The following is a 26,799-nucleotide window of genomic DNA, read 5'->3' as shown; positions in this document are numbered from 1 at the left end:
GTGGAAGGGTCAGAGAGACATGCTCACTGCTGCCACTCCTGATCAATTCTAGCTGGGCTGTGCAGAGCTGGGGACAGCAACAGTCGTGGTTGGGTTGCTATCCCTGCACCTGCTTCAGACCTGGTGGGAAACACCAGGGGGACTGGGAAGGAAGAGAGACCCATCTACTGCTGTTGCCACTGTTGCTGTCCCTGTCCAAGTCCAGCTCCTCTTTCAGCTTACTGGAGTGGAGCAAGAGCAGCTCCGGAGCTCCCTGCTCTTCACCCCTCTCAGCTCAGCCAGGGACAGCAATGGCAATGAGAAGAGGAGGAGGGAATGGGAGAGAAAAGGGCATGCAGCTGAGCACAGAGGGGAAGGGAGGAAGTGGTGAGAGCTGGGCCAGGGGGATTCTTACCTGTTTCAAGGACTTAAAATTTACACAATTCAGAAATCTAATAAAATCTGGGCATACTACAGCTAATCTCTTAACACCAATCCACTATAACAAACAAATCCAATTAACCAAATATGTAAAACCAGTTAAATTAAAGCCACTATATCAGGCATGACTTCACCCAAACCTGAGCTCAATATTTTTTCTTTCAGAACCTGACCATTTTCCCTTCCTCTAGCATTGTTGATAATAAGAAGTAGTTAGCCATGTTAGTCTGAAGTCAGGAAGACAGTAGGGTAGATTTGCATCTTAGAGATAGCATCATGAAGTAAGCTCAGACTCCTGAAAGCTTATGCTTCCTTTGATTCATTGTTGATAGTGCCATTATTTATCCTCTTAACTGAAGCTTATGTCCTTCACAAATCCTTCAACTCCTCTCCTTCCTTTTCCTAGCATCCAAGCTCATGAAAAATCCTGCTTGTGTAAAACAGCTCCAAAATGTGCCTCTTCCTTCCTAGTCCTTCCCCCAAGATGTTTTTTCAGGCTCTTGCAATGTTTTTGCTTGACTTTTTCCTTCTCCCAACTCTCTTCCATCCAGTTCATTCAAAGTACAGCTCTCAGTCTTTTTCTTTTACTACCACGTGAAAGTTTTTCTCCACAAAAGAGGTAACTGGGTTATAGGTCTGCCCTTGTAGTCCTATTTTTTTCTTCCTATACTCTCTACCCAAATCTTCTCCTTACCTAGAGAGGAGCTGAACCCACACATTTCAGACTCAGACCTGAATTCCTGCAGAGTTTAGAGATATGTGGGTACAGATCCAGATTCCTGATTTCTGACCACTCTTTTTCTCTTATCTCATTTGCTCTGTCCATATTCTGTGCCTTTGTCTGAGCTACTCCATATGCATATAGGAGGCATCCCAATTAACATATTGTAAGCTGCTTCCCTCACTGCACTCAAAATATTTCTAATAGCTTTTCAGTCAGAAAGGTATTGCAAGATATGATGGGCTTAACCTCATTACATATGATGTATGCTGGAGTGTATTTTTTCTTTAGTTGTGTGTTTAAAATGACAAGCTCTTCAAAGGGATCTGTTGAGTTGTGTATTCCATACCCTTACAGTGCCATGCACACTAACTATGGAATGCCTATAAGAAATAACACGTCACTACAATATCACAAGTCAAACGTAGCTTCCAAACTGAAATACAAGAAAGCCGAAGAGAGCTCTGACAATTCAGCTTCACTGTTTCCAGCATATGGCAACAGAAAAATATTCATAGGGCTCAAGATGGAAGTGATTTAATGTAATTTAGCAAATTTAAGACCTGAACCAGGAGATAATATTGATGAATGGATGAGAGGAAGCTGCCCTCCCCACTTCCCCTGCAAAAAGTCTCAGATAGTACTGCAGGGTAAAGAAAGTAGCCTTAAAGGCCTCACAGGTGTCCTGATGTGGGTGGCCTAACAGAAAGGAGAGCTGTAAATGGCCATTATTTTTAACAAATGGGGGGGGGGAAACCTCGGTTCCAGAAAGAGTGACAATAGGAGTGAATAAGGATGCATTCCAGTAACATTATTCAAATGAGTATCTAAAATCATAAATGGACAGGGCTGGCTTAGATTTCTAAAATGAAAAACAGATGGATTTAGAGCGAATGTTGAAGTCGCTTAAGGGCTTGAACAGTCTGGTTGCATCTCTATTCATTTCCCCTGCAGACATTTTAGGGTCCAAATGTTCAGCTGCTTCTTGCGCGGCATTTCCTAGTGCTGCTGCATTCTAGGAAGTTTCTGCATGGAAACTGGCTAAAGTGCAAGATTTACCGAGAGGAGTGTGTGCATGACCCTCTTCCCCTCATTCTGGAAGAAACCATTGCCCCCAAAGCCAAACACTTGCATCACTAACATTTAATGCAACTGCCAAATAAAGTTTAATTTATAAGTCCATTTCCAGAGCTGGAATAACAATCTGTAGGACAAAAGCCTACACAACTTTCTTAATAAAATTATTCATCCAACTTTCACCCTCCTCCCCATTATCCACCTGGGGTGCAATTCAGATAGGTGGGAGAACCAATGCATGGTTCTTTGTATCCAGTTCAGTCTGACCTACAAAGAAGTTGCTTGGAGGATCAATGGTTATGACGTACTGCAAGAGTCTCTGAACATCTTAAAAATAGGGTCTCCAAGCTAAGGCTGGTTAGCCCAGTATAAAACAGCATTTTACAAGCAAGCTGGTTTTAGGGTGCCACAAGTTATAAAGAGAGCCCTGGACCTAAGTTTGCCTGGATCAAGCAAACCCTGTACTCTGCTGAAATAAAGCAGAAGTTGAAAACATTATTCCAACCCCTAGGCAGAAATTGCAGGTACAGTGGAAGCAATCAGGGCAAGGATCAACTTTTGTTTGCTGCATGAGCGCATCAGCTGCAAATCACAATAGAGCCCCAGCTCAGCATCCTAGACTTTGAGTGAGGCTAAGAGGATGGAGTTCACTTTCTTGGTGTCCCTGAACTCCACACAGATAGAACCTAAACACTCAACATTGAGCAGAGGAGTGAATTGGACTTCTGGTTTTCTAGACTTAGGTGAACACCAAAGAAGCAAATACAATTTTTGCTTCCCTGTCACCTCCAAGACAGCATTTGTAAATAACACTTTATGTTACCTGATCAGTCTAGTCTACTTATTGCTGTTGGCAGTCAATCTTCATAGGATCATACAGCTGGAAGGGGCCCCAAGGTCATTCAGTCCAACTCTCCTGCTCAAAGCAGTAATGTCCCTGTCTAAACCATCCAAGACAAATGTTTTTCTTTCTGATCTGCACTTAAAAAAAAAACTTCCAGTGACAGAGATTCTACAACCTCTCCAAATAATTTGTTCCAATACTTAGCTATCATAGCTAGAAAATTCTTTCTAACAACCAACCTGAATGTCCCTTGTTGTAATTTAAGCCAGTTTTTTTTTTTGTTTTGTCACCTGTGAATAAAGAGAGGAGTTGATCACCAACCTCTTTTAAAAAGCCTTTTTGACTTTAAGGACTGGTATAAAAATGTCCCCTCAGTCTTCTCTTCTCCAAACTAAATAATTTCAGTTCTTCCAACCTTGCTTTATATGTCATGTTTTTCAGAAACAAAATACTTTCTGCACACTCACACACATTTTCTGCTTACATATGCCTTCATTCCTGGCAAAGCAGTCTACTTGAACATACCAGTCATGCAGGAAAAAAAAGCACCTGGTACAACACTAAGCTTCTTCAGCAACACAGGCTGCCAAGAGCATGTTCCTCTACTCACTTCACTGGTTCCCTGTAGGATACTGCATCACGTTTAATGCTTAATATCCCTGCCTTTGTTTTCAAGGCTCTACCTGGCTGGAGTTCAAGATTCCTAAAAGATCAGCTCAGTTTCTGGGACCAATTACACTACTATTTTTAAGGAACTACAACCTACACAAAGGACAATATGTGTCTGTAGAGAAGACAGGGATTTCTTGATGGCAGTGCACTGACTAACTGAAATCACTCACATGTGAAGCAAGATTGATAACAAAACACTATTTCAATACATAAAAGAATTACTGAATCATAATTTTCCCCCTCTGCAGGAAGGAGTAGTGAGAAAACCTTACCTAACAAATGCTAACCTCCTGGTTTATTTTTAGCCCCAAAGCTATTCCAAGACAATACTGATGAGTATGGTACAAGAAATTTAGGAGAGCAGAAACTAACACACAATATTACACAACTGATCCAGTGCATATCTTTAGTCTTGAATGTGTGCTTAAAAGCTCCTGCCAAAGCTAGGAAAACTCAAGAGGCAGACCTCTTAGGAAGAACTGGAATGGTGATTTTGATCTTCTATTCTGATCTGACAGCAAGATTGAGATAGTATGTGAAAGAGATATAAATATTTGGAGAGCAAAGTAGCAATATAAATTATAATATTTAGATCTGGGCTCTGAATATTTTATGCACAAAAGGTATAAAACTTCCCAAAAGCCTGAAAAAACCTAGGAACAATAAAGGTTTCATCCTAAGTGCACCAGTGAATTGCTGAAAGCAGAGAGAGAGAGATCTTTATATTTAGCTTCACGTTTCTGTAAGATATGGAGCTGTGCATTTAAATAAAATTAGGAACATGTTAGCAGTTAGCAGTTGTGTTAAAATGGTATATTCAACGTACCTAAACTTTACCATTAGTACAAGCACAAGAAAAAATATATTGACCAATGTTAGCTAATTTGAATTTATTCAATGACATTTCAGTATACCCTACTATTAATATTCTCAGTTACAAATAAGTTCTCCATATTGAATGGGCAACTGGTGCTACCTTACTCGGGGGGATATGTGCCCCACCAGGGACCAGTCAGCGACCCCGGAAGGAAGGTTCCCCCTGCAGTCAATTTCGCCAACTGGGGGAGAGGGCCTCCCATGGCTGATCACGCCAACCGGGAAGCGGCCATGCTGCTTCATCCAGGCTCTTGCATTCCCCAGCTGGCACTTGCAGGAGGGGCACAGAGGCTCCAGCCTGTCCCCCACAACTCCGCCCGTCACCTAAGCGGGGAGTGTGGCCTGTAATGGGCTGGACCAGCACTCCCAGGGGGTGCACATGCACCCTGTGCACCACCTATACGTCCCCACTGAACAAAACAGACACTCAGTGTACATAAACCAGTTTCAAAATGTCCAAAATGGTTTGAGATAAACCTGGTTGAATGCAGTATCAAATTTAACTGATTTGGCTCAACCTGGTTTATGCAATGTCTGTCCCAGACCCTTTTCTGGTTTAAGGTAAATACAGTGTGGGGAGGGAGGCTCTGTTCTGTTCTGGGGGGACTCTTTCCCCTTCTCCTCTTCTCAGGGTGGGAAGGGGGACTCTGTGAGGTGCTCAATGGGGACTCTTCCTCCTCCTCCCCTTCCCCCCCCTCCCCTGTGGGGCTGGCAGGTGGAGGGCTTTCCAGACTCCGAGCAGGGGCAGGGGGAAGAGGGAGGCTCTGTTCCATGCTGGGGGAACTTTCCCCGTTTTTCTCCTCCCCCAGAGAGGCAATGGAAGCATGGAGCTCAGCTGGGCAAGATGTGGGTGTGTGGGGTGTGAGGGAGGATGGGGGGGTGTAGGGAGCCCTACATACTCCCCCACATGACATGCAGCCCCTGCTGCCTGGCAGCAGCAGCAGCAGCAGCAAGTGGGAAAGTCAGGATGCTCATGCCCAGCCAAGTGCAACTGCAGGCACTGCAGCTCAAGGAGATTGAGTGGACCCTGCCTCATCCCCGCAGCTCAGCTCCCTGAGGTGCAGCTCCAGCCCCACACTAGAGCCAGCTGCTTCTCCCACTCCCCACTGGAGCAACCAGTAGCTGGGAAGGGGAGAGGGCTACTGAAGGCTGAAAATCCTCCACCATAGGGGCTTTCCCTCCCCCATGTGCTGTGTAGAGCCTGGGTAGGGGGACTAGGGTCTATTCCCCTGCTCCACTGTCTCTATAAGCAAATGGACACAGGCAGGAAGCAGTCTAAAGAGCAGAGGGGTGAGGTAGTCCCTGCTTCACTGGAGCTGGCAGCATAGCTCAGGGATGCTGGGGGGGACTATGAGTTAACTTGAACCAGGAAGGGATCTGGGAAAGAAGTTCCATAAGCTGGTTTGAACTAAATCAGTTAAGTTTGATACTACATCCAACCAGGTTTACCTTAAACCAGTTTTGGTCATTTTGAAAGCAGTTTATGTGCACTGAACTTCTGTTATGTTGCAGGTTTAAAGCAGTTTCCAATCACTTAAACAGGTTGATGTGTAACTTCTGTCCCTAGCTCAGGAGTTCACTGGTGCTGGGTGAAATGTCCCCCCATTTTTCTTACTGCTGACACCTACATTTGATGACCAAAAAAACATTGGTTTTCAGCTGCAAAAAAACAAAACAAAACATGACAATGTCTTCCTCCAGCTGCAGCAGAATCCAACTGCAGCTCCTGCACTGCCTTCTACTGCCCCTTGAGAGAACTACATTTCCCACAATGCCCTTTCCTCACCCATGCACACTTCTGCACTGCCACTGCTTATCTCCTGCAAGAGCTGAAGCCAGAAGGTTGCAAGGAAGAGGTCAGGAAGGAGGGTGAAGCACCCACTACTGCAATCTGGCACCACTTTCCCCTTCCCCCATCATTTTGCAGTGCCTGGGGCTTGTGCCCACTCAAATATGCAGCCTTATGCTACTGGTCAGTGATGTGAATTTTGTGTTTATCCCAGGCGTATATTTTTAATAGAAAGATTTTTCTATTTTAGTGTTTGTGTATCAACTTCTATTCAAAATTGCCTACAACTTTTAAAGCATTTTAGGAAAAGACTTAAATGAACTTGTTAACTTTAGTTTTTACCTCTGTAAAACACTGGGAGAAGGAGTTTATAAAAAACTCACAATGTAGCTTAAACAGTTCAGTGGGTTTCAGACCAGTCCTACCCACAGATTGCATAGTATGCAATTTCCTGAAAGATTACCATGGTATTTACGTTGACCCTAAATACAGTATTACAATAGGAAAACTACCTCATTTACACCTTTCTAAATGGTTTCCTTATGGGTCAATACTGTTACAATTGGGGATTTTCCTTTAACTTCTTTGCTCTCCCCATTATAGTATTCAGCAATATTTAAACCAGCTGTTGATTTCCATCTTTCCAAAGTATTGCACATTACCACAAAAGATGCTTTTTTCAAGAATATGTTAGAGATGAAATCTTATCCAAGGTTTATAATGTAAAGATCCCTTGGACCATTCATACTAGAGCTGCTTAGTATCACACTGTTGTAAGCCTGGATTTGATCATTAATCCTAGAATTAGATGGTTAGTTCAGGAACATGTTAAATGTACCATTTTTTCTTTATGGAGACATTTGGTGCTTTTGTTTACAGCTGCATCATATGTGCATGCATATATCTACACTATCATCTATTGACCTCATCTCTAATGGTTTATTAAAAAATATATATATTTTAAAATATGAGTATGTCTTTCCAGTAGTAAGGATAAATTCTCCTCTCTGATCTACATCATGTCTTTTATTTAAAGAGATCAAAGAGATGAGAATTTTAATTAAAAAATTGTGTTACTGACAAATCCTGAATTAATCTATGTTAATTAAAATGTTACTAATCAGGTAAACTTGTTTTATATATTGATTCCACTTAAATTCCTACACCTTGTATCCAGGATAAACTTCTGTTACATCTTATACCCAAGACACTCTTCTATTACAGAGCCTCAGTGTCAGCTTTCTTTATTCTTGCTACTTTTTAAATGTGGTATATATAGTTGCTTACATCCATCCACACAACTCAACATACATTAGTAATATTTAGGGGGTTATTATTTTTTAGAACTTCATAGTGTATATTATATGGTCAAGTGTGCTGGGAAAATGATACATATTACATCATTTACAAAATATTTTTAAATATTTAAATATTTACTGCTTAGTTTATATGAAATCACCCTTTATGAATATCCTTAGTAACCTTTTCCCCCCAAAAGAGTACTGAACTGATCCTAAAGCTAGAAACACTCAGAATTTTACTATCTTCTGTTATACCCATCACATCTAAGGGACAAATAAAGTTATCTTTATAAAGAGAACTGAAATGTTTCTTTTATTTATGCTTTTAATTTTAATTCTGGAGTTAGACCAAGATGATCATAAATTTAACTCAGTAAAATGCTAAATAAAAATGGAACATTTTTATTGTCTCTCTCAAAAAAGAGTTTGTATGTATTACTCTGAGTGGTGCCCAAAATAAACAATGATAGAAGTTAGTAAGTGGGGAGCTGATCATTGTTATTACATCACAGGAGTCCTGTGCTTCTGATTTACTAAGCAGCTGGAGTCCGGTTTAATTACTTAACATCAATCAAGATGTGTACCAGCACATGGAGACCAAAGAATGTAACATTCATCTGCAACACAAAAGAGATGGCCAAGCTATCTTTCCTTCTGCCTAAACAGTTCATATGCTAAAAAAAGTGTATATATATTTACTTCATAGGGAAACATAAAGAGGAAACCTAATGGTTTTACTGCCCTTTCATTTATAGATGACAATTAAAAAAAATGTTTTGCCTTTTTTTCTTTTATAGTCGCTTGCATTTTTTTCTAATAATCACAGACTATATATCTATATACATATTTATATAGATATATGTAGTGCTTTACTGACAACATCAAGACACCAAAACCAAACACTGACCATAATCAACAAGTGAAAAGGTGAGAGCAAGTGACAAAGTCAAGAAATCTACCTTCTTGTCCTCGCTCTTTTACCTGTTCCTTTCCTAACCTTGTGCAGATCAAGTGCAAGGCAAACTTTTTTGATCATACCTCAGCTAGTAGCATAAGACAATTATTAATGGCTAATAGCACAAACTAATCATGCCTCAGCTAATAACACAAGACAAAACACACCAGGGTCCATAGAGAAATAACTGTGTCCTGTATTATTCGAGAATCAGACCAAATGATTTTTTGGCTTGAGCATCTATAGATTGAAAGCACAGCATATATTTAAGGACCAACCCAACCCAAACATACCAACCCAAATACCTTATTGTACCTAGAATCTTCCCTTTAAGAAGACTATTGTGAAAACTAGAAGAAAACTGTATGTAACAGATGTTAATGACGTTCTTCATTGCCCCATTGCAAGGGGTTGAGATAGCACAGTCCTGAGACCAGAACCACCACCACCACCAAGAAGCATACACATGCGAACCTCTGCCTTTGTTTACCGATCTGGAAAAGGGAATAATAATTACCTACCTCCTAAAAGATGCAGTTAAACACAGTTTTAAATCCTTGAAGAGTTTCAGATACAGGCTGCAAATTATTGTTGTTTACCATTTGTATTATTGCAGTACCTATGACCTCCAGTCATGGACCAGAGTCCCATTATTTTTGGTACTATACTAATACAACACATGGCAGTCTCTGTTTTGAAGAATCTACGATCCACCCACTGAAGAAAACAGCTGGAGAAAGACGGTCAGACAGCAGAGCAGATGGAAACAATATTATTCAGCAGCACAGGTGGTCATCTCAGCAAAGCACCACAGTAATGAATATCAAACTTTTTCTGCAGGCATTAAATAACAGAAAAGTTTGAAGAAAAATTTTTGAAAAAGACAGTGGCACAAATAAGCACAAGACATTATTATGACTAGTTAACTCATAATCCAAAAATAAAACTCTTACAGAGCAATGAAACAGATAGTAAGCTGTAAATACACCTTTGTGGTTTAAGTTAAGAGAGATTTCTCAAAGCTTCATATACCACAAAAAATATTTTTTTCTCTTTTTAAAACTTGAGGGTATAACCCAGCCCTGCTCAAGTCCATGGCAAAACCTGCAAGGGGCCACAATTTCACCTTTGATCTTTTTTACTACCATTTCCTGATGTGGATCTCTGATAATGAGGATCAAATAATTTGCTGTGAATAATATTAGCTGCAAGTGCTATATAACTACTTAAAAATAAAATGTTCCATTATTCAAGTGATAGGTCCTCTTTGTTGACCTGCACAGAGCCTACACCTTCTGGAGCTGCACAGAAGTGTAAAAGTGGCTTTAAACCACTCTGCAGTCACTTGACTTGTGGGGGAGTGCGGGGAAAAGAAGGTGTCCAGCAAGCCACCAGTCCACAAGTTAAATTAGAAAAGCCTCAGGGGTGCTCTAAGCCTGCAAAGGTGGATCGGTCTAACAGTCCCCCTTCTTTTTTCCTCCCCTTTCTCCAACCTTTGTACTCTAATCACTATATTCTGTGTAGAAGCTCTGCATCCTACAGTCCTTTATTAGCATCTAACAAAGTAAACTGCTGCTTTTGAAAGCTGACGCATCTCTGATTTAGTCTGTAATGTGCACATCTGCCCTGCCCTCTGCCTGATCTGTCAAAGCTAAGGACATTCCTGCTATGAATAGTACCATATACCCTGCACTGGGGGGCCAGAAGTGAAAGGTGATATAGGAACTACTTTGGAGACTCAAAACTGCTTGGGAATTTTCCTCCACAAGCAGAATCTTAGTTCGCTTAGGTTAGCTTTAGGGTGACTGAATCCTGGGGTAATACAAAGCAGGTGGAGTTCGACACAAATGCCACATTTCTAATCATTTCAACCAACACATAGGCTATCATGATTTTTTTCCATGCCTATGAAATATCTTAAATGACATGCATCTCCCCAGAGGTGTAGCAAGCAAACTGAGTGCCTGGGACAGGGGGCTTGGGTGGCTCCTTCTGGGTGAACATCATTTCCACTCACCCCCCAGCCTCCCAGTGCACTGCCTGGTCCCAGGGCTGGACAGCAGCAGCATAAGGCCTTCCCTGCGGCTATAAGGGCACGCAGGGGGATAAGAGGACTGCCAGAATTCTCCTCCTCCAATACTGGGAGTACATGGCAGGGGAAGCCTTGTACTGCTCATACTAGGCCACCAAGCAGTATGTCTGTGGAGAGGGGAGCATCATTCCTCTGCCTTCCCCACAGCTTGTGATTAATTACTAAATAATCAGAGATTGCTAGCAAAATTTATTGCAGAGTTTGAACTGTTAAAACCTGATTCTGTATATCAAAAAGGTATTTTGTTTTTAAAAAAAAAAAAGGAAAGAAAAGGAAAACTGGCTACCAAATATCATAAACTCACAAGACTTGCAAAACACTGGATAGCAGAAGATAAAAAAAAGACAGAAAAATGTTGAATGGCATAATGTGAAGGCTAATTACTAGCCAGCCATGTTCAGCGGAGGAAATGAAGCTCTGCAGTTAACTACCATAAGGTTTCTGCATATGATTGTGCTGCCTGCTGCTTTTCAGAATGCCCTCCAATTAATGATAAATTGGCCTTCTGCACCTGGTGGCTTAAATATTGCTCACTGCATTTCAAACAGAATTCTTGTGACAGCAGAAGTCAGCCATTAAGCTTGGAGCTCTTGTAAGTAAAAAGCAATATTTGCTCAGACTTCACAAGGACATTTGGAAATAAAAGAGAAAGATAAAAGGAGGAGTCTTTTACAATATGAGCCATCAAATCAATGTAAAGAGGGATTCCACTCACAGATAAACCTACAGAAAAGGAGACAGTGATAAGGCTAATAATATTCAGCACCATTTGTTCTGGACACCATGCACTTACATCTCAAGGTGATGACACGAAGTGCAATGAAACAGAGCACAGTAAAAATAAAAATGGCAAAGGCATGACTTAACAACAGATTCACACAAATTAAGAGCAACAGTAACTACACCACAGTGGGAACCTACCAAAACAGCATTTATCATCATATTATCATTCTATTTTTATTTTCTTATTTTAATAGTAGTTTGGAAGTCCAAAAGCATGCATCTGAATTATTCACATTGATTCAGTTCTTTCATCTTTATTTGATGATCTTTATTGAGGAAGACTACACTAGTTGTTCATTACAATAGCTTATCTTTTGCTTTGTGCAGCACACAAGAATTTTTAAAACCATGCCCACGCTTCCTAATTTATAATCTGTTGATGATAGTTTAAGTGTGCCAAACTAACATAGTTAACTACCTCTCTCTCTCCCACTGTATCCAAAACACTGATTATTTAAAGAGATAATGGGAAGTTGAATTTAATTCAAAACAGATTTTATAAAGCTAAGCATTGATAAACACAGAGATAAAACTATTTCCATAATATATATTTTAAATCTCTAATACAAGCATTTCTTTGTTTGGATTTAAAATGTAAATATTCTCCCAGAATTAATATTGTGATATAATGGTAATGCATGATTAACTAATGAAAGGCAAAACTTCCAATTCAGTGTATACATATTGGAATCAAAAGTGAAATTGGCAACCTATTTTCATTGCCCAAACTGAGAGATGCAAACCAGGAGTGAAAAATAATTCTATATTCTAGAGAAAATAGTTCTATATTAGCAAAAGGTCATATAGTTTTATGATAGCAGATATGTATTTCTGTGCCCCATGCTACCACACTTACTTATGCAGAGTAGCACAGATAGATTGTAGAAGCTGCTGCTTTTTTAGGACTTGAGATGTAGGCCACGTTTTTGTTGTCAAAATGAAAATTTGGCACTTAGGGCATTTGTACATGTTTACGCCACAGCGCCAGGTGCTTTTAAAAGCACCCAGCATGTGAAATATGTATCAGCACTGATAAAATGGCAGCGGTGGGCTTTTGAACTAACACACACCAAAGGTATTTTAGTTCAAAAGCGCGCTGCTGCCATTTTCTCAGAGCTGACGTATATTCCACGGTTTGTAGAAATGTATGCGATGCAGCACCAGGCGCCTCAGCTCGCATGCAAAGCAGACTTAATTAATTGAATCTGCTCCACCACACTAGAGGTCCAGTGTGTTGGAGTAGATAAATGTATGTGTATAAATGCCCTTAATTTTAGGCTCCTCTCCTTTTGAAAATTCTAGTCTATACATATCCCATTCATATTAGATTTTACTTTGCATGTAGACATACGATATTTTCACTAACAAAAACTGCTTGTAGAATGAAGAACTGGAAAATCATTGACCGTAACTCTATGGGAGTGAAAACATGGTTCATTATCTGATTAGCTGTTGAATATTCAAGAAGGGATATGTCAGAGCAAGTGGAAGCAGGAAGAAATACTGAAGGGGAACGAGCCTATATTTCAGATCATTTAGAGAGTTGAAAGGCTCCTCAGAGGTAACGTGAGGTTCTGTTTTTAACCATTTGAACCCTAAAAAAATGAGAACTGTTTCAGGATGCATGAGGAGTTCAGTTGTTTAGGTACTTCCTTTCTAACCCACAGTCCTTTTTAACTCTCAATCAGTTATTTCACTCTGTGTTTACATCTTTCCTATATTTAGAAACTGTATACATTTCTTCTTACAGTTCCAATTAACACTAATAGTGAAGTAAAGTATTGAAAGTAGACATTTACATGCAAAACTGACACAATAATTCCACTCTTTGCAAGAAATGTTCATCTGAACATAAGACTCCCCCCCCCAGCACCTTAAAGTACTCTAGGGTTGGCAACCTGTGGTTTGTGGGCTGCATCCAGCCTGTGAAGAGGACCAGTCCAGCACAGGGGACTGGTCTCATGAAGCTGCGCTACCTCACTCCTCCTCTGCTGTGAGGTCTGCTGCTCTGCAGGGTCTGAACTTCCCCTTGCTGCAGACAGCTGGGAATCTGGCAGCCAGCTGCTGTGAGGTGAAGGTAGGATGGAAACTTCTGGCTGACAGCTATCAGCCAATTCATAAGCTCCTGGCAAAAGGCTGCCAAACCTCTGTTCTAAAACTAAAAAAAAAGAGAGAGAAAAAGGAGAGCAAGAGGAGAATGGGGACATACTAGTTAGAGATGGGCATTAGAAAGTCTGAAGTCAGGCAGAAGGCAGGGGAGAGATGCACATTAGACTAACTAAATCAGAGATGTGTAAGCTTCCTTGAGCAAAAAGCTTGCTTCGTCAGATGCTAACATCTAGTTAGCTTTTTGTTCATGAAAGTTTATGCATCTCTGCATGGGCAGATCTAAGAATTCGGAAAGGGGAGTGTGGGAGATACCAACGATGCTGAAAAGGAGGTTGCAGTCCCTTCCCACCCTTCCATGAGCAGACCATGCCAGGGCAGCAGCTGCTGGAGAAATCTGGGAATCCCCAAAGCAGGTAAGACTCCCCCACAACTCTTGGCACCCCTTTTCTTCAGTGCAGGCACTTCTCCACCCATTCCCCTTTCACTCTTTCCAATAGGGGTTGCCTCTGGATGAAAGAAGGGGAGAACTGCTCACTGCCGCCATTTTCCTGGCTGATCTGGGGGCAGAGGAACCCCAGGCCGCTCCTGCCCTGGTCCAGCTGAGGTCTTCAGTAAGTAACAGCATAAGACAGGCAGGCCTCCCCTTCCAGTGTCTGCTCTCAGACTGCAGTGGACACCCAGGATTGGGAAGGGAACAGACGAGCCTGGAAGACCACTGCTGCTGTCCGCAGCTGACCCAGGGACAGGGCAGCCCCAGAGCCCTGCAGAGCAGCTGCACAGGGTGGAGGGGCAGTGGCAGGGTCAAATCCCTGCTCCCTCCCCTTCCACTGCATTTCCCCACTGGTCCAGGAGCTCCAGATGTGGGGGAGCAGCTGTGCAGAGTGCTGGGCAGAGTGGGGACAACAGTGTCAGTGGGTGATTTTTCCCTCTCTTCCAGGTGCTCCTGCTCTCTGCCTACTCCTGGAGTGTCTCCCATAATCCAGGAGCAGGAGCTTGAAGACAGAGGATGGGCACTGCCAACTGAGGATGCCATCCTCACTTCTGCCTGGCACTCTGCACCAACTCCCCACAGCTGGAGCTCAGAGCCCTTAGGCCAGCAAGGGAAATGCAGTGGAGGATGAAGGAACAGGGCACCATTGATCTGACATCCTGTGCAGCTGTCCCCAGTAGCCCCAGCTACAGAAAGGCAGAAGTGTTCCTGGGGCTTCCCCTGCTCCTGGGTCAACTGGGGACAGCAACAGCAGCTGCAGGTGGGTCTGCCTATCCTCACCTGCTCCCTGCTTCATCCTTCTCCCCTGCTCCCCGCTGTCCCAGTGTCCCATTTCAGCCCTGGGCTCCAGTGTGTTTTGGACACTGAAGGGGACCCAAGCATGGGGCAATGGAGTTGCTGGGACAATCTTCACTGTGGAAGAGGGGAGAGACTGGCCACTGCACACCTCCTGGATCTGTCCCTGCATCTCTGATTCAAATAGTCAATATGGTGCATCTCTACCCTACATTACCAGTTGGAGAGAGGGAGAAGAGTGAAGGATGGTAGTACTAATGCTGGGATTTACATTGCATCTGTGAAACAGAATGACAACTGATGACAACATTATGGAAATAATCAAGATATCAAGACAACAAGAGTCAATCCTATCTTAACCAATGCTTTGTTAAATGTATTGCTGTGCCGGGCGCAAGTGTTCAATCTAACAGGAGAGGCAGACAGAGAATCCAAAGTTTCCACCTGAATATTCCTACTTATAATGAAGTTGTTCAAGGTATCTAGTAGAAGTACAAATACTAAAGAAAAACAGAAGCAACTGTATATAGCACTGTTCCTTTCAATCCCTTTTTACATTTCTGCACATTGTTATAGGACTCTATTTGTGGCTTATTAATCACATTCTTGATTGAAGACTGAGCCTCAAATCCATTTGCATTTAATTCTCAAAAAAGTATATGAATTATTCAATTAGAGTCTTCCACATAATTAACCTGGTACAGAAAACCTTTCACATTTTATATTCCCATAGGAAGATGATATCATTGGCTAGTAATAGCTTATTCCTTTAAAGAAACGTGTTTAAATACATATTTAGGCCTCAATCCCACAAAAACCTATGCACATTGCTCACTTTATACATATAAGCACTAGCTCAAGGAGATTACTCACATGGTCAAAAGATAACCATATGCAAGGATCTTGGCACAATATGAGCCATGGAAATAACTTTTAAGGTAATTTTTAAGCAGAATATGCCTAGCAACTTAAAAGACACTCTATATGAGGGACTTGGGTATGAAAAATGACCATGGATTTTCCATCCACCCAAATAGAAATTCAGCTACATTCTTTTTAATAGACAAGTTGTCAAATTCTTCTGCTAGTACCTCAGCCAGTAACCAAGGTGTCCCAGTCCACTTATAATAAGTGGGCTTGTTTTTTTAAAAAGTTGCTTTAATTTTTTGAGAGTCACGGGTTGCAGTTTTCTGGGCTTGCTTTATTTGGAGGTCACTTATTTTGTGCTTTTTTGTAATAGGTGATTTCAACAGTTATAGTTTAGAGGTGGGCAAAAAAGCAGATCCAGCCAGCAGCCAGACTCAATTTCCCAGCAGCCCCTGCCCATGTGGCTGTGGCTGGTTTCAAAGGAGACCCAGCAACTGTGCTCCAGCAGCACTAGCAGGGCACAGAGCTGCTCTGCATTCAGGCTGGGATCTTGTGGCAGTGACAGCGTAGTCCAGAGCTGGGGCAGAGCCATAATCTGCTGTCTGCATGCCCCTGCCTGGGGTGGGGGGAGAAAAGTGGGGGGAGGAAGGGACTTGGACCCAAAATTCCACCCCAAAATTCCCTGTAGTGCCCTGTTGGGTTGGGGGTTGTTTTGAGCCCATTTAAGACTTGAAATGGGTTGGCCTTGTTTTTAAAGGTAGTGCCATTTTTTTTCTTGTGAGACTTGGCAATACTGCCAGTAACCCCATTTTTTGTCATAGGATTTATATTACCTGGCAAAAGGATTTTTAAACTCTAAGTTAAAATCTTGTTCAAGGTATTTTGCCAGTCTCATGTCTCCAATTAACATGGCAAGTCTTACTAGTGCATTAATGTCTTATAGAATCAGTACTTATTTTGTAGGCCCCTTTTCCATCATCTCCTGGAAAAACTAATTTGTATGCTGTAATGTGTTAATAATTCAATAATATAGCTATTTCCACATCCATTCCATGCATCCTTGAATCAAGAGCTGTCACTTGTTTTATACTTAACTTCCGAACCCATCTTCACACTGCTGGTTCTGTTACAGATTGTTCTTAAAGTCTAAACTCTACACAAAGCTGTTTGCATCTGATCTGACTTTTCCACAATAATTGCTTTTAATGTCATTTTTCTTAGGTATTCTGGAATACTTGCATAAAGGGTCTGATGTCAATACAGACTCTTAAAATGCACCATTTCTGTTACCTTATATTTCAGGCAAAGTGAACTTTAAGGAAGTAAAAGACACATGCACAACCATAGTCATGAGTACGTAAAAAAGCATTTGTTTCTGGATTCCTTCAGGAAATAAATCATATATCTTAAGCCTGGCAACTTAAAACGTGTATGTGACAAATCTCTGCAACCACAAACCTCTTCTATTTTTATTATATAGCAAATTGTATAATTGCTGCTGAATATGCACTTAGTACATGTATTGCTCAGTCCCAAATATCATGCTTTAATACGGTAATTACTCAAAGCTAAGATGAGGTTTCTTTTAGGGCTGTGTGAAACAGCATTGTTCCGATTCAACTTCTGTTTTGACGATTTGACAGAAAAGAGTTTTATTTCGAGTTTCGTTTCAAAACCACTGTTCTGTTTCGTTTCATCAAAACTGTTCTGCTGTTTTGATATTTTGCCCATAGGTTATAAAGGGGAAACATAAAATGCAGCAGGCAGGCAGATTGGGTGCTTTCCCGCAGTGAGGACTGCAAGTCCTCCTGGGGGCATGAGCCCCCTATCTGCCTGCCAGATGAGAGAAGTCAAGTGCTGCCCCCTGGGACTGTTGAACGAGTTTTAGTTTAAGCGCCCCTGCCACCATTTTGAAGTATGGGATGCTGAATACATGAGACACTGCGGGCATTTTAATTAGAGTACCTCCTGAGAGCCACTCTAATTAAACCCCTCCACCACACCCCACAGCACATGTAAAGATGCCTTTAGATTCAAGTAAATATGGTATTATGTTCACATGCCCAGTTATACAGTTAGAATGAAGCATGTATAACAAATTTATAAACATTTGCTCCTTAAAGGCTTCGAAGTGAAGAGTGAGAAAAAGCATCTCTCCAACTAATTCACAGAAAAGTCCATTTTAGCAGAACTTAATTTGCCTCAGATCACAGTAACACATGTACATACTGAAATACAACACTGGCAGTTTTTCAACAACATTCAGCATAAACACACAGTATTCCTCAGTAGTAGGTCAGTCTTAAAAATAATTTTCTCTTCAAAATATTTAATAAAACTATTCCTTGAACATGGCAAACATTATCTGACAAGCGTAAAACCCAACGTTTCAATGTACAATCCACTTCCATGTCAGATGCCCTTATATTTATATAAAGCCAATTTACATTTTTAGGCCACGTATACCTTGAATCTAAGTGACATACATAAAGCCCCCCGGATCCCTCTTAGCTGAGCCGGTAGGGAGCCGCGCTCCCGAGCCACGCTCCTGAGCACGCAAACAGGCACGGTCTATAAGAGCGCGCCGGTGTTTGCGCCGGAGGGGGAGCAGGAGGGGCCCAGAGGCTGACTCGTGTTAGCACGGGCCAGAGGACCCAAACTCAGCTAGAAACTCAGCGACTCCTACAATGGTGTCGACACAGAGTGCTGCCAGGGCCCCTGCCCGGGGGGCGCAGCCTTCCCGGGGCTTGTCTGAGGCCTCCACCCAGACGGAGCCCACGGAGGGGCTGGCATCCCCCAACCCCCTGGCCTGCGGGAGCTGCCCAGCAAGGCCTGGGGGGGCAGGGACTGGAGACCCCCACACCTGTCCTGCAGGCACCCGCCTTAGGGCCCTGGAGGCGTGGGTGAGGGAGCTCCGGGAGGAGGTTAGCAGGCTGAGGGGAATCAGGGAGGCAGAGGAGGAAATTGACAGATATTTTCTTTTCCTGCAGGGTTGTACGACCAAGAAGGATGCACCTCAAGATGATCCCTCCACTGCTAAGTGGCAGACGGTCACCTCCTGTGCCAGGGCTGCTCGAGACACAGCAGCACCAGTTCCTCCAGTCCGGCTGGAGAACAGGTACGAAGCCCTGGCAGCCCTGGAGAAGGAGGAAGGAGAGGAAGAAACCAGGGAGGAGGCAACTCCACGCTCACCGCGTCCCGTGCAAGCTGAAGGAGGCAAAAAGGCCAGGAGGAAGAAGCGTCGCGTGATCGTCATTGGTGACTCCATCCTGAGAGGTACGGAGGGCCCCATCTGTCGCCGGGACCCCTCAGCACGCGAGGTATACTGCCTACCTGGAGCGAGGACTTCAGGACGTGAAAGGGATGCTCCAGACCGAGCATCCAGCCCACCGATTATTACCCCATGTTCCTAGTCCATGTGGGCACTAACGATGTGGACAGGAGGAGCCCTGATCACCTGATCGAGGATTACCACGCTCTGGGGTGCGTGCTGAAGGAAATGGGCACACAGGTGGTTTTCTCTTCTATCCTGCCAGTGAGTGGATGAGGCAGACGGCATGAAACGTGCATCACGGAGACCAACTGGCGGCTACAGGAATGGTGCTTCAAGGAGGGCTTTGGCTTCCTCAGCCATGACCAGCACATCACGACAAGAGACATGCTGGGATGGGATTGGGCTCCACCTTTCCCCTAAAGGTAAGCGTGTGTTCTCTTCTAGGTTGGTGGATCTCCTCCGGCAGGCTTTAAACTAGGCTCGTCAGGGGAAGGTGAAGATGAGGGCGGAGGAAACAGACTGCCAGACCAAACAGCACCCACAACTACAGCCCAGCCCAGACCAACGAGCGAAGCGAATAAACAGGTACGAGATAGGGGCCAGGGTAACGCTGGGACTAGGGGGTCAGTACACACACCCACAGGAGGCCTCAAATGCCTCTACACAAACGCTCGTAGTATGGGCAACAAGCAGGAGGAACTCACCCTCCTGCTGGCTGACACCAGCCCAGACATAGTGGGGATTATGGAAACGTGGTGGGATGCAACGCATGATTGGGTGGTGAATGTCAAGGACTATAGGCTGTACAGGAGGGAAAGGATAGGAAAGAGAGGTGGGGGCATGGCGCTCTATATTAAGGAGGAATACACACCCTCATCAATTAGCAAGGAGTCAGGGGAGGGGCACTCTGAAGTGCTTTGGGTTAGAGTACAAGGCAGCAGAGGGGAAAGAGACTTAATGGTGGGAGTCTACTACAGACCTCCCAACCAGGGAGAAGAGCTTGACCAGGAATTCTTGGGTCAGCTCACAGAGGTAGTGAAGGCTAAGGATGTGGTAGTCATGGGGGACCTGAACTTCCTAGACATCTGCTGGGAAGAACAGTCAGCCAGGTCTGAACGCTCACGTAGGTTCTTGGCCAGAATGCAGGACCTCCATCTAACCCAGGAGGTGCACAGCCCCACCAGGGGAGACGCCTTGTTGGACATAGTGCTGGCCACGGGTGAGGACCTGGTGAGGGGGCTGCGGGTGCTCAACCACCTGGGTGACAGCAATCATCGCCTGCTGGAATTCACCATCCAGCATAAGGTGGAAAAGGCATGCAGTAAGGTGCCCTAGATTTTAGGAGGGCTAAGGAGGATAGCTGGAGAAGTGCTGAGGTCCCGGAGGGGAGGGGAGCCAGGTGTCCAAGGATAGTGGTCGCTCCTTAAGGAGACGATCCTCCAAGCCCAAAGGAAGGTAATCCCAACGAGGATCAAAGGGAGCAGGAGAGCACACAAGCCTCCATGGCTCACCAAAAGCATCTGGGAATGTCTCCTTGCTAAAAAGGAGGCTTACACCCAATGGAAAGAAGGGGTCATCACCAGGGAGGACTATTCTGTAGTTGCTCGGGGATGTAGGGGGGTAGTTAGGAAGGCCAAGGCAGAGATGGAACTGGGACTAGCTTCCCAGATTAAGGACAATAAGAAGTCCTTTTTTAAATATGTAGGGGGTAAAAAGAAGGTCCCGGGTAATGTGGGGCCCTTGCAGGACGCGATGGGAAACTTGGTCGTCACACCAGATGGCAAAGCTAACATGTTTAATGATTTCTTTGCCTCCGTCTTCCTAAGTAGGGACCAGAACAGCCACCAGGGGAGGTACACCTGGGCCACAGGTTAGCGAGGATTTAGTTAGAAAGATTCTGGAGGGGTTGGACGTATTCAAGTCAGCCGGCCCGGATGATCTCCACCCTAGAGTTCTAAAGGAACTGGCCGAGGTCATTGCAAGTCCCCTGACACAACTTTACGAGCACTCGTGGTGCTCTGGTGAGGTACCGGAGGACAAGAAGAGGGCCAACGTGGTCCCCATCTTCAAAAAAGGCAGGAAGGAGGACCCGGGAAACTATAGGCCAGTTAGTCTTACCTTGATCCTAGGCAAGCTGTTCGAGAAAATTATGCTGGCACACATCCAGGAGGGGCCAGCAGGGGACTGCATGCTTAGGGGCAACCAGCACGGGTTCATCAGTGGCAGGTCCTGTCATACCAACCTGGTGGCCTTTTATGATCAGATCACCAGATCATTAAGTGCAGCGGTAGCAGTGGATATAGTCTACCTGGACTTCCAGAAGGCTTTTGACACTGTCTCTCACCCCGTTCTCATTAAGAAACTGTGGGGCTGTGGTGTAGACACCCACACAGTCAAATGGGTCACCAACTGGCTGGAGGGCCACACCCAGAGGTTGGTAGTGGATGGGTCCTTCTCAACCTGGAAGGACGTGGGCAGTGGGGTTCCACAGGGCTTGGTCCTCGGGCCCGCACTGTTCAACATCTTCATCAGTGATTTGGACGAGGGGGTAAAAAGCACCCTGTTCAAATTTGCTGATGACACTAAGATGTGGGGGGACGTGGGCACACTGGAAGGATGCAACAGGCTACAATCAGACCTAGACAGGTTACAAGGGTGGGCAGACGAGAATAGGATGGGTTTCAACACAGACAAGTGCAAGGTGATCCACCTCGGGAGGAACAACCGGCACCATACCTACAGGTTGGGGAACTTCCCTCTTGTCAGCACGGAGGTGGAAAAGGATCTGGGGGTCATCATTGACTCCAAGATGAACACGGGCCAGCAGTGTGGAGAGGCAGTAAGGAAGGCCAACCGCACCTTGGCATGCATCCACAGATGAATCTCAAGCAGGTCCAAAGAGGTGATCCTCCCCCTTTATGCGGCACTGGTCAGTCCGCAGCTGGAGTACTGCATCCAGTTCTGGGTGCCACACTTCAAGAGGGATGTTGACAGCATGGAGAGGGTCCTGAGGAGGGCCACTCGCATAATCAGGGGACAGCAGGGCAGGCCCTATGAGGAGAGGCTACGGGCCCTGAACCTGTTCAGCCTCCAAAAGAGAAGGCTGAGGGGGGGATCTTGTGGCTTGTTATAAACTAGTCAGGGGGGGATCAGCAGGCATTGGGGGAGTCACTGTTCCCCCGAGCACCGCCAGGAGTGACCAGGAATAACGGTCACAAGTTGGCAGAGGGTAGGTTTAGGTTAGATATCAGGAGGCGCTACTTCACAGTCAGGGTGGCTAGGGTCTGGAACCAACTTCCAAGAGAAGTGGTGCAGGCTTCTACCCTGGGGGTCTTTAAGAGGAGGTTAGATGCACATCTTGCTGGGGTCATTTGACCCCAATATTCTTTCCTGCCATGGCAGGGGGTTGGACTAGATGATCTGCTCAGGTCCCTTCCGACCCTAGAAACTATGAAATCTAGATAAAGTCGTACAGTTTTATGGTGTCTGAAAATATCTGTGCTCTACAATGAAATATTAACTGTCTCCCAGTTTTTAACCTGATAAATAGCTTGAAACAATACTTTTTCAAAGAAAAAATAAAATATGCTTTTTATTTCTCTCTAGTAGGGCTGTGCGAAGCTTTGGGTAGTGATTTGATTCAGAGGAGATTTGGCCCAATTTGGTGGCCAAACCCAAATCAAATCAGGGAACCATTTAAAAGGTCCGGATCGATTCAAAGCTCTCCAAATCTTCAGAAAAGATTCAAGATTTGGGCAGTCCCCAGTGGCTGCAGCCGACTTTGAGCTGGTAAGTAGGGGCAGGGAAGTGGGGGCTGCAGGAGGGGACCATGGAGGGACCCTTGCCAGCCTCCCGACCCCCCCAGACCCCTCTCCAAATCAGATTTAGCTGAATTGACTCGGAACAGTGATTCAAATGACTGAATTGAATCGCTGTCTCCTGAATTGGCTGAATCCGAAACGAATGCTAGCCGCTTCTTACAGACCTACTCTCTAGCAATGTCTTTCACTACTAACATTAGAGAAGTTGAAGTAATACAGTTTTCATGTAATTCCCCAACAGGGAAGGTACTCTGTTGCTCAGAATTAGAATCAACATCTGAATACACCAGGCTCTATACAAAGAATTAAGGAAGTGAAAAGATCAGGCTGTTAATGTAATAAGAGGATTTTCAGTGGATAAATCTATAATGTGCTAAGGCAGTTTGCTGCAAGTGTTTGCAAACAACAAAAACATTTCTGAGAGAGGATACGTGTTAAGCAAAGTTAAACAACATTTCTTGTCTACTATTTTTGATATATCCATTAAATCAGGAGTGTCAAACTTGTTAGGCCCCGCTGGGCTGCATCTGAACAACAGGGTTCCTTACAGCTCATATCTGGATCCACTGCTAGTGGTAGAATAAGGCAATGGGTGTCAGGCTAAGGACAGAAGTTATGCCTAAATCAGTTTAAGTGATCAGAAACCAGTTTAAACCTGTAACAGACCAGAAGTTCAACGCACATAAACTGCTTTAAAAATGGCCAAAATGAGTTTAAGATAAACCTGACTGAATGTAGTATCAGACTTAACTGATTTAGGTCAAACCAGTTTACAGAACTTCTGTCCCAGACCCCCTCCTGGTTTAAGTTAACTCACAATTCCCCAGCATCCCAGAATGCTTTGCTTTGCCTGTGCTGTCTGTTCCAGCAGAGCAGGGTTGCCCTCCCCACCCCGCAATCTCCTCCGTAGTCAGAGCACTATCAGTGCTCTGACTGGCTGAGAAGAGGGTGGGGGTGGGAAGCCATGTTCCTGAGTTCTGGTAGCCTAAGGGGAAGGGGGGTGTTAATCCACCCTTCCCCCAACCCCTCTTCCACTGGCATGGGACCCCAGCTGGCATTTGCCCGGCGGGGGGGCAGGAGCCCTTGTTAAGCATCCCCAGCCCCCCATCCCAGGTCACTGCTCAAGTGGCAGGTATGGGGGAGAGGGCATGGTGCTGCAGCTTCTTAGATTTTTTTTTTCACTGTCTTTAACAGTGATTCCTTTTGTTGTATCTCTTTAGTTAAAGCTTTACATGTCAATAGTAACCCTTCTACAACATTTCTTTTATCTTTTTATTCACCCAGGATTTATGCCCAGAGACAATCTGAGAGGACCACTGGTCACAAAATTGTACAAACACATCCGAACCACAGAATATATCCTTATTCCAGATACCTAGAGCTGTTTTTCTTATCACCCAATTTTCTAGTTCAGATAGCTCTTTTCTCACCCAGCCTGCCATATGAAGTTAATCCAAAAAGGGGAAAAGCTCCTGAATTCCAACTTTATCTGTGCTCCCTCCCTTGCAAAACCAGTTTGGCAAGTTTAAGTGACTGAGCCTCCAAACCCCAGGAACAGATTTCACAATCTTCAACAGCTCCAAGTTCAAGCAGCCTCCAATTTCTAAGTCCAGTGTTCAACAAAATTTCCAAGTGCTGTGTACAATAAAGTCTGTCAGTCCAAGCGAATTCAGTAGTGTCCATCCAAGGAAGGTGGAAGCCTGAGCGCTCCTGCAGCGAGCAGAGGTGGGGGGACTGGTGATGACTGGCAAGGGCTGCTGCTACCTTCCCCCTCCAGGCACACCATGGCTGAGGACTGTGCAGGCCAGGGTGAAGTTTTAAATCCCTCCCCACTCATACTTAGCCTGCCAAGGCCTGGCCACAACCCTCTCCCTCAGCTCAGCTTCCCTCCAGCCTTCCAGCCACTGAAGAAGGGAAGGGGAGGATCATTCTAGCACTCCCCTTGGCTTGTAGCCTGAGCTGTTCACTTGCTTCTTGGTTCAATCTATGCGGGTTAGACAAACCTGCAAAAATTGAACTGATTCAGGCTCGGGCTTTTTGAATGTCTGTACGTACTGTCAAAGATTAACAAATACATTACTCACCCCCACAAAACTACTGGCCCCTTGAGAAACCCCACAGGCTGTATGCTTTAAGTCCCTCTTTAAAATAATTATCTAAAGTAACTGAGTGACGCCCAAATCTTAAGAGAATGCTGAACTATTTCAGAACCAAACTTTGTTCCTCTTAAAATAAGTTTATGATCATTTTGGAGAATTTAAGAAACGTAATTCACATGCAAAAGAAAGCGCTAGTTCTGGTTTTGCTGATTGGCTAATCCTGACTACAGTTTGAGGAAATGTATTTCTTCCTCTGAACCACTAATATCTTTTACCATGGGATTCTCCCACAAATATTTGCATTTTTCTGGTTTAACTGAAAAACATGTAAACCTTTTAGTTGTAATAAAATTCTTCCTTTCACACAAACTGACTGCTGATAAGGATGGAAGGATATATAGGTATTTGTGCCCTCCTTTGCTTTTTATATTATTATAAAAAGGTCTGAAAGTTTGTGACAGGTAGGGACATTTTCAGAGTCTTTTTCTTCTCAATATGTTTTACCCCAGAAATATACGGTCTGTGAAACGATGTTCTTTGTTTTCAGTGAAGACATATTCAGGGTTCTGAAAACTGGACAGAAACAAACACTCTCATCCCTCTGCTGAAGGGAGAATAATTGGATCTTTCATTTTATATAATAAGACATTCTCCCCCAAACCTTTATCAGAAATTAGACAGATTCTAACTACTATAAAAATAAAAAAACTCTGAAGTGAGGAAAAAATCTATTCCCCTACCAATTCATTTTTCCTTGTCATGTCATAATCCTATTACATTTCTACTTTTCCAGTTCAAACAGGAAAATATGAACTTGATATTTCTAACATACAGACAAGTAAGAACACCCCCCCCCCAAAAAAAAAATCCAAACAAAAAACTACAGAAAATGCAAACTTATTTATGGCTATCTTTATACATGAAAAAGCATTCTTTCCGGTGCAAAACAACATTTTTCTCTAGTGTAGGTTAGCTTTATATAACTATTCATCTTTGAGAAAGCCCTGCAACTGAAAATGAAAGGTGTGTATTTCAAGAAAGATGTGTTTCTAAAAAACCACATTTTCTGAGGGAATGGCAGCAACACAATTCTCAACAGCAGAACACTCCCACAAAGTACCTCTTTGTAAAAATCTTGAGGCTATCAACCACCAGCTGTCCACTGGCATTACCTAAAAACCAGAACTTCATGTCACAGAAGAATGAACTTTTTCTTTAGGTCAACACTAAGATTTATTGGCACTCAGGAGGGTATACACCAACTTCAAGGTAAAACAGTTTGACACAAATATCTGAGATAACTCTATCAGCACTGTATTTCAGCTACTCCAACCTGCACTGGCTGCTCTTGTCTGAAGTCAGTGACTGCATGATTCAATAGTCTGTGACTTACTGTGAGATGTGAGTTATTGGGGTCAGCAATGTCTCACCCTCCAGGTCAAGCTCATCTGCAAAGCTGTTGGTCCTGATGAAGGGTCCTGTGTTCACATCTAAGAACCCAGGACTTTTTTTCACTGTGAGGAAATATGTAGATAAGGGTTAGGGCAACAGTGTGTAGCTGTTTTTAGAAAGGCTGTACAATACATTTACTGTACATAAGAGGAGGTAAATGGCCAAATAAAAGAAATTACTTAAATACAAATAAGAATTCTATAAGTAGTTGATATATAGGACAAGACTGCATTCAAAGGAAAATAAGATATGGAAATATTTTTATATGTGAAAATTTCAGCCTCTGGTTATGCAACATGACGATATCAAATCCTATAACAGAAGAGAAGCTTCTCTGCACAAAAAACTCTATTTCGGGTACT

The 26,799-nt window shown here is 43.7% G+C and overlaps 1 protein-coding gene across 5 annotated transcripts in view; it reads right to left on the bottom strand.

Annotated features, from left to right (window-relative positions):
- KCNQ1 (potassium voltage-gated channel subfamily Q member 1) overlaps positions 1-26,799 on the bottom strand; it is a 613,215-nt gene that overhangs the window by 371,818 nt on the left and 214,598 nt on the right. For all 5 annotated transcript variants that reach the window (XM_090032512.1, XM_090032508.1, XM_090032510.1 and 2 more), the window contains one exon: positions 26,379-26,499. In XM_090032512.1, coding sequence (XP_089888638.1) covers positions 26,379-26,499 — 121 coding nt within the window. The remainder of the gene's footprint in view (positions 1-26,378; positions 26,500-26,799) is intronic.

This window comes from Crocodylus siamensis, chromosome 2 (genome assembly GCF_052110815.1).
Source record: "Crocodylus siamensis isolate JL-2025a chromosome 2, ASM5211081v1, whole genome shotgun sequence".
Taxonomy (NCBI): Eukaryota; Metazoa; Chordata; order Crocodylia; family Crocodylidae; genus Crocodylus; species Crocodylus siamensis.
This window is presented reverse-complemented; position numbering and strand designations above follow the sequence as displayed.